At 36.9% G+C, this 8,844-nt stretch overlaps 1 protein-coding gene across 3 annotated transcripts; it reads left to right on the top strand.

Annotated features, from left to right (window-relative positions):
* The first annotated feature begins 1,840 nt into the window (after positions 1–1,840).
* Positions 1,841–8,555, top strand: LOC106152823 (uncharacterized). 3 transcript variants are annotated; one of them, XM_087000721.1, is made up of 9 exons: positions 1,841–2,406; positions 4,210–4,353; positions 4,937–5,032; positions 5,390–5,488; positions 5,867–6,014; positions 6,220–6,353; positions 6,611–6,747; positions 7,055–7,226; positions 7,475–8,555. In XM_087000721.1, exons 1-9 carry the CDS (start codon positions 1,962–1,964, stop codon positions 7,702–7,704), a joined length of 1,605 nt encoding a protein of 534 aa, XP_086856847.1. In that variant the 5' UTR covers positions 1,841–1,961; the 3' UTR covers positions 7,705–8,555. The 3 variants fall into 3 exon arrangements, with proteins under 3 accessions (XP_086856847.1, XP_086856846.1, XP_086856848.1); XM_087000720.1 differs by having other exon boundaries at positions 1,842–2,406; positions 4,934–5,032; XM_087000722.1 differs by lacking the exon at positions 1,841–2,406 and adding an exon at positions 3,957–3,987 and having other exon boundaries at positions 4,934–5,032.
* The last annotated feature ends 289 nt before the right edge of the window (positions 8,556–8,844 follow it).

Below are 8,844 nucleotides of genomic sequence, written 5' to 3'. Positions count from 1 at the left end.
AGTAATGGGCTACTTCGCCAACATCTTGTTGAAAATTTTACACTGCAATTCTATTCAAATAAGCTAAGGAACTAATTGCCAAATTAATACTCTCATCACATAACAGGGGGGTAACCAGACCTGCAAAAATTGTACGCACATATTTAAAAAGATTACAAGCACATACAGCAAAATGTAGACTTACGCAAAACATGAAGGACAGCGTAATCACAGCAAATGTACCTCATATAGTAGCTTAATTTCCATTAATAATAAAATCATCATTTAAGTCAAAAATATTCTTGCGATTTAATAACTATTTTAATTTACCCAGAACGGTATATTTATTTTAAAGGCGGTTAACTGAAATATAGTTTTATGATTTGTTTGTGAAAATTGCCCATGTCACCCTGTTAGTTTGGAGGTCTAAGCTGGATTAAGTCCGTGTTAAAATTCCTATGAAGTTGTGCAGGAAAAATTCTTCCTTTCTTTCTCTAGCTCCTCGATAAACCTGGTGTTCAGATTTTATCTAGTACCCCCAGGTCTACGGGAGCTGCGCTTTGTAACTAACGCACAGGTAGATTTTTACCTGAGATAACTGGAGTAAAGCTTAGATAGAGAGTGCGTTCGATACAAGCAAGACAAATTGAATGCCATTTAACCCTCTAATTAAGAGGTAAAGGAAGTTCCAGGTAGATGGATGATTAAGATAGGACTTGTAAAGGTAACAGGCATTGTTTACCTCAGTTTAATAGAAGTATGCAAGACGTAGTGTCAGCGGTTTAATAAAATAAATTGAATTTCACAAATAACATGGACCTCATATGGAATAATCAACATTTCCCTTAACTCATTCAAATGCAGTGTTTTATACAACTTGGGATAACCATAATGAAATGCTTGTTAAAGAAATGACTTTACACAGGTTTTACACAGCTTCACGAGGATTTAGACCCCTCGGGTAAGAGATTTGAATGAGTATAAACTTTTATCAGAAGCCAGAGAAGTCATCTTACAGGTGGACAATGCAGCTCAGTTTGACAGCTAAGCACGCTCTGTTCTCCAGTGGCTCGATTGTCGTCATTGGACCACGTGACCACATAGCTCATTAACTCCCAGGCCGAGCAAATAGGACGTTTTTTAAAGCCAAAAATTTACAAAATGAGCTTTTAATTTGTGTATTTGGATAAAGATATCGTTAGTTGGGCATGTTTTCTGAAGAATATGTTCCGTTCAGGCCATTCTGACGGCATGAAGCAAACCCTTTAATAGTATTCACTATTGTTTAGTGGGTGAGTACATTGAATGTACAAAACAATGCATTACTATAAGATTACTATTCAATTGTGAAATATAATTTGATGTAGGAGGTTGCATTATATTATAAACATATAATTCCCACTGCATTTTAATGGTTATTTTTGCAATAAACTATTATAATTTAAAATCCACGGGCTTTCCTCTTATTAAGCGAATTGTTACCCACGATTGAAACATTGTCAATGTAAGTTATAACTAACTAAAATAGCTATTACCGTCTTGACTTGATCGGAAAGGGCATTGAAGACATAACTACTATCGCATTTAATTAAACGGAAAAAGGTAATAAACAACAATCGTCTTTTCTGGACATTTCATTTGAAATGAAGTAAACACACAACAATTACGCAGCTGCAGTCTGTTAAAAGGACTATCACTTGCAAGGGCTCAGGTGCCCACGATCACATATCTAGAGGTGTGATTTCCTGGGTATTGTTCACCCCAGTGTTAGGGGGCTTTGTCCACTTGCAGTAAAGGAATTAAGTCCTTTGTTTTACTAACATATGTGTTATTATAGTGGGAAGGGGGGATTCCTCTTAGTGAGTGGCTGGCTTATGATCACATCAGTTTAGAGCTGGGCAGCAGAGCGACAACACATGAAAATGCAGAGTTTGCAGCTAATCTGAAGTTTAAGTGAAGTTTCAAGTTGGGATAATTATTTAATGGACATTGCTAAGGCAGTGAGACCAGAAATCGGAGAAGAGATTCAGCAGGAGCTGAGAACTGAACATACAGGAGAAGCCAATATTCAAAACGGAGCTAGCACAAATAAAAAAATGGAGTTAGAAAGTTTCGTGGAGAAACATGGTCTGGGGCCAGAGACAAAAGAAAAATTGTTGACAAATGGTTTCTCGTCCCAGAGAGCGCTGGACCTCCTGAGAGTAGAAGACATAAGGAAAATAGGGATTCAAATATTAGGCGAGAGGAGGCTGTTGGAAGCTGCGATAATAAGTAGAAACAATCCTGGAAATGCAGAGTCACAACCCCAGCCTGCAGTCACCAACATTATGCCGCAATCCACAGATGAGCTGAACACCAGGTTGGGAAGGCTGTTAGAGGATCCAGTGGGTGCTGTAGACCGGGGGGATAGACGGGAGACTTACCAAGGTGAGAGGGTAGACCTAAACCCAACAAACTATTTGTTTAACACAACATCGGTTAAAGCACTACAAATTGTAGATTTTATACAAGCTTTCGATGCAGAAAATGTAGAACAGGTGGTAGGGGGAAGTCACTTGGTTCTAAACAAGAGGCTCTGTTCTGGTCTTACACCTGTAAATGTCCAGCATGACGTGTTCAAACGTGTTCCCCAAACGTGTCTTTGGCTGACTCTGTTATGGTCTCCAATTTTTGTAGTTTGAAACTATTACACCCCATTTCCATAGATTTTTAAATCGATCTATCCCTGTGGGGAGTCTCACTAGATTACTGTCAGCTTGGCCGGCTTAAGCGTCTGTCCCGCCTACTAAAAGCTGTAAGGCGGTAATTAACTATGGTGCCCGCTCGGCTGACTGCAATTTAGCGCGAATCCCCAGGGAGTTAGGTCGATCTAAATCTTAATCTCTAGATCGATCTAAATCTCTGGGAAAGCACCCTTAGGGCGTATTCCCAGAGCTTTTAGATTGATCTATCCCCGCGGGGAGTCTCACTAGATTACTGTCAGATAATCCGGCTTAAATGTCCGTCCCGCCTACTACAAGCTATAAGGGGGTAATTAACTTTCGTGCCCGCTCGGCTGACAGCTATATAGCGTGAACCCCCAGGGAGTTAGGTCGATCTAAAGTAGGTCGATCTAAAGGAATGGGGTCTAAGCTCTGGGAATGGGGTCTTAGAGGCTGCCAAAAAGGTATGCTGAACTAATGACTGAATTAGAGAAATTTTCCAAAAATATCAGGGTTAAGATAAAACAAAAATAGTATGGATAGGACGTATGAACTTCAGTAATTAAAAAAAAAATTTGCCACATACGCATCTTAATTGGGGAAAGCATCAGTTTAATCTTTTAGGAATCGAATTTCATGTTGAACTTCATGTAGTTCAAATCCTCAGACTTGACTTTGATAAAAATTAGTAAAAATTAAGTTTATTCTTAAAGCATGGAACAGAAGAATGGTCACCCTCATCGGCAAGTGTATGATTGCAAGTACGTATGCTTGCACAATGTACATTTACTACTTAGCGTTACTTAGGACGATATAATAAGTGCCGAGTGTAAATGTGTGACAATCCCTTTATGCCGGAGGCGCCAGGTAGCCTATTTTAGTCATCTGCAATTAATGTCATTAGATTTCATCATGGAAATGACTAATGGTACTGCAAGAGGGCATGGTCCCGTTTCATAAAAAGCCTCTTTCCTTAGGTAAGACTGGTAAAATCGGATAGCCGACAACGCACGACTGACTGAAATTGTGGTATTTGTGTTCAAGGCGTTTGACGCACATTGTAATGTACACTTTCCTGATATAAGTACTTAAATGAGCATCATCGCATAATTAACACAATACCAAAATGCAACGCGACTAAATCTGCAAAAAATTCTTGCAGTTAAGACCGATATACGACTTCAAGTGTTTTGAAACTATATAGTTCCTGAACTCTCTCTCTCTCTCTCTCTCTCTCTCTCTCTCTCTCCAGCAGTCCTGAAGGGTGTAAAGTACACGTACATTGCCTTCATGATTGACAGTCAAGGTGGGTTTCGGTTCAGCAACATCAATTTGATTTGGGTCCACTCAATACATTTTATAGTGGTTACGACATCAATCGCCACATGCATCTTAGGCATACTTCAGATGTGCGCGAGGCCAATTAATAAAACTGCCCTCCTCTATCGGAATTGCTGATACCATAGCTCATAAATCTTAGATGCCTAGAACGAGGGGTGTAAATGATGTTTTTTTTTTTCTTTTACAGATTTAAACGGCCAGCTGTGTCAGCCCAGAAATCCCATATACAAACTCCCGGACAAATATACCGGAACCCACTTCTGGAGTGCAAATGCGTCGAATCACGAAGTGCTGTACAACTTCTTGTTGCCTAGCATATTAGAAGCAATTGGTAAGATCATATTAGTAATATCAGTATCGTCTCTCAAAACAAAAGTGGGCGAGCAGTTGGCGCATTGTACACCATAAAATGGATTTCGATGGCATTTTACATAATTTTCCTTGACAACTGACCATTCATTCAAAACACTACAGCCAAACGCGTTTTACGGATTCTTTTTCGATCGTCCTTACCAACATCTATTACATCGCCCTCTGTCGATTCCTTCACCTCCCTCCATTTTTTTAAATTTTAGATGTTATTAACATCACCGTATATGTAACATTTTAAGACAAATACTGGTTATCTATCGCAAAATTGATTTATTTTTAATTTAAAACAAACACCCTCTGTGCCTTTAAACATATACATAAGATGATTACTTTATGGACTTTTACTGAAAAGCAATGATTGACTTTAATCTTATTTTTCCCTTTTTGTAATTTTTATGTTAATATGATATGCCAATGTTAATATGATAATCTTTGTCAAATAGAAGTGTATCAAGAAATGCTGAAAGTAAAATTTAAGCTTAACAATATATTTCCCATCTTAACGAGAAAATGAAATCATAATACATTGTTTTTCTTAGGAGATGGAAGTGTTGAAAACACAGAGGATCCCTTTGTGGTGTGTGACTACGGAGCTGGAGATGGAGGAACATCTATGAAACTGATGGCAGAGATCATAAGTAATACACTCTTATAGTAACTATCTCTTAATCTCTATCTCTCTTTAAAGTAAAAAAAAATAATTTAAAAAAACACGGCATTTCATTTCTTCAATCATACTCAGCCACCAAAAGAGTGTCACCCCTAATACAGTGTTAAATAATACAAAGGATTAAGAAATAAGCCAATGCGTATGTCCGGGGAGTCAAAAATTCTGTAACGTTTGCAGAGCGACGAGGTTTCACATGCAGTGCGAATATGTTATGAGACCTTTTTTGTTTTCAGTTATCCTTTTCCGAGTACATCCCACATATTCTGGATTATAATTATATGATTGTCAAATGGAGTTAAACAGAAAATATGACTTATTTCCTTAGAAGGTATTCGTAAAAAGCATGGTGAAGAAAAACCGATTGTAATTGTGTACGAGGATCAACCCTGGAATGATTTCAAGTCGCTGTTTTGTTTATCACAAGGTACTGTACCCTTCTGCTGAGAACTGTTGTTTGTACTTGCGTGTTGTTCTGTGCTTATCAGAGTAAAGACGTTATATCATGTCTTCCCCCCCCCCTCCCCCAAACGAGGAAGGCAGACTTTGATATATGGTATTACCCCACAAACTCAGTGACACACATTTTAATCAAAATTATCAGATGACTTAAATCCTAAAGCTCCCAAGAACTCCTTAACCAAGTGTAGAATACTTTAAATGCTTCTGAGTATGTGAAAATGAAAACATTGCGTTTTTGCAAAATTAAAAAATGCAACCTTTTCAGCCACTCATGTTACAACGCCTTTATAGGAGACGTGTACCATTCTTTTTGTTTTACTGTACAGCATGGATTAAATTTTAGGTTTATTTGGAGACCAAACAAACTTTCTACCTGAAGACGAGAACGTGTTTGTTCCCGCCAGTGGAACTAATTTCTTTTCACGCTGTCTGCCAAGGAATTATGTTGACCTGGCTGTATCCTGCTGCGCAATGCACTGGTTGAGTAAGAGGTGAGTTTGTTACATGTAAGAAGTACTAAGCTAAAGCTAAAGCGTTTGCTGGGCATTGAAGAAAAGGAAAGTCAATGCAACGAACAATAATAAAATATGCAGTATGTTTCATTTATTTCATTTATTGCAAAAAAAAGGAACAAATTAATGTAATGCATGGATGTCTTTTCTATAAACTAAGCGTTGGTACGATTTTGATTTGTAGGCCTTGCAGTCTTGCACAAGATATTTTCTGTCGAGGAGACTTGAACAGTGAGGAAGAGCTTGAAGCATACAAAAAGCAGGCCGCTCAAGACTGGGAAACCATTCTCTTAAATAGGACTGCAGAACTGAAACCAGGTACAGTGCAAATGTTAAAGATCAATTTGGCAAGTTTTGACTTAAAGAATAAAAAATTTCCGATACTATTAATTATGACATGGATATAATTGATTCGTGTTTAAGGCTTCGTACATATATACCAGTACATACATGTTTAACCCTGGGCATTTCTATACACCACGTTTGTGCACATCGTAGGCCTACAATATAGCAGCACACACATAAATGTGTATACGTACAACCATTTCATAAATATCTCCTTCGTTTTCTTCAAGGTGCCCATTTCTTCTTAGTGACATCAGCTTCCAAGGATGGCATGCACTCTGGTGCGACGAGGCATTACACATTCAGGATTACCACATATTTAAAGGACCTCTGGCTTTCATTTGTAAAAGCAGGACGGATAACCATGGTATTTTTTTTTTTTTTTTAGTTTTATGTACATGCTTTACACATACCCTACAGACCTACATGTATATGTCAGATGAAACAGGTACGGATTTACATAGACAGATCCTTATGTATATGTTTTCTTTTTTTTTTGTCATAATAAATATAGATGTACAGATTATATTTCTGGTCCATGTATTAATTGGATACACAACAGAACGTTAAGGCTTATTCGTTTATGTGTATAGTTACTTCTTTTTCAAAAATACAAAACACTGTTTTATTCAAATATGGATTTTGCAACACAGTTTGGACGTTTTTTTTTCTAGGAGGAGTTTGTGAATACAAACGTTGCATATTTCCAACCCACAGAAGACGAATTGAAAGCGCCATTTCTTTCTGCGGATTCTAAGGTCTCAGCGTCTGGCTTAAAACTGATGTCGTTGGAAATAAACGAAACAATATTTGACATATCTATGCAACTCAAGAATAAACAACTAAGTAAGGACTACTTACAAAAGTGTTAAGCAGATTGCTGTATTTCTGAACTGAGAATAGTTTCTTTGAAACGCTTACTTGATAAATTATATCACGTGACGTGTTTAGTTAACCGAATGCAGTTAAATAAGTAATATCATATTCACGTTTTGTGAATTTCGACGCTAGATATCCAAAAACTATTAAATGAAATAAAATCTACATAACTGATGGACATGAGCCTTGTTTTATTCCTCTTTTTTTTTCTACAGATGAGGAACAAAGAGTCATTGCCCACTATGCACGAAAGTATGTTAATGCTCTCCGGGGATGGATCAATGCGGTATTCTTGTCTGGTCTGGATGGACGTCGATCGAAAGAGGAGAAAATGGCCATTGTGGATAATTTGTTTTCTCAGTTAGAGGATGATGTTGCTTGCCGACCGAATGATTTTGGTTATGACATGATTGTGGCATACATTGATATACTCAAAGAAAAATAAACCCTTCGAACTTAATGACTGCAAAAACGAAGTAGTTATTCAAGATAGATAGAAAGATAGATAAAGCATAGATAGATAGATGTTAAAGCAATGTGTTTAGTAACGTATTCTATGGTTGGAAATCAAACCATGGTGGCCCCATAATATACAAACTTCTTGAAATGTTGGTAATATCTTATTAATTCGGCCACAACCAACAATGCTTTTTAAGTCATGATTTGTCGTGGGTCTCTTCAGGAAATGTGCCAATTTAATTTGATTATGTCGATGGTACAAGTTAAATCTGACCTAATCGGCAAAATCCACAAAATACTAGTACTTGGACGATTTTGATAGTTCATCTATTCACTTTTCATCTATTCAATTCTTTCCTAATAATGGGTTAATTTATTTTATTGTTACATTTTTACATTATGGTATACTAGTGTAGTGTTTTGATGTCATTTAACATGGTTTTTGGATTCATATACTTATTAGTTAACATATAAAAAATGACAGCTGACCGTGAGCAGAGATGATGCCCGCACAATATGTAGATGATATGTACTGTTAGTGTTATTATCATTAATGCCTATTACTTTATTTCTATATATGCCAGTTCGAATTGCATTATTTCCACCATTTCTGTGGTGATGAAAATTAAGCACACACAAGCGCATGCAGACACAAGCACACAGACACACTAAAACAATCTGCTTAACTACCGATTGCATTTCTGTTCCCCTCCAGACGGCGCTATAGAACGATTTGGTTTGTCAAACCTAGCAAACACTGCTCGGATTGCAGCGTGCAGTAGACCATCTTATTCTCTTATACATAATAACAAATAAAACAAATTTATTTTTTGTTCATTTAACAGTCAGAATTTTAAATAATGCATTATTTGTTATGGCGATTTGGAGTCACTCGATATATTTTGTATTTCATAAATACCTTAGACAACGAAAAATAATATAATAATCAATTAACGATTACAAGTAAAGATCTGATTGTCAAAGGTGGGGGATAAAACTAATGAATGGGAGGGTAGGAGGGATATGAAAAACTTTACATAGAAAATGTTACTTTATCTCTTCTTATACACAGTTTGGAGATAAAAAATCATGACAAACTGTTTTGGAAGACATAAATGAAAAAAAT

This window comes from Lingula anatina, chromosome 1 (assembly GCF_051362555.1).
Source record: "Lingula anatina isolate TDL-2025a chromosome 1, LinAna3.0, whole genome shotgun sequence".
Taxonomy (NCBI): domain Eukaryota; kingdom Metazoa; phylum Brachiopoda; class Lingulata; order Lingulida; family Lingulidae; genus Lingula; species Lingula anatina.
Note: the sequence above shows the minus strand (reverse complement) of the source record. Positions and strands in the feature narration are given on the sequence as shown.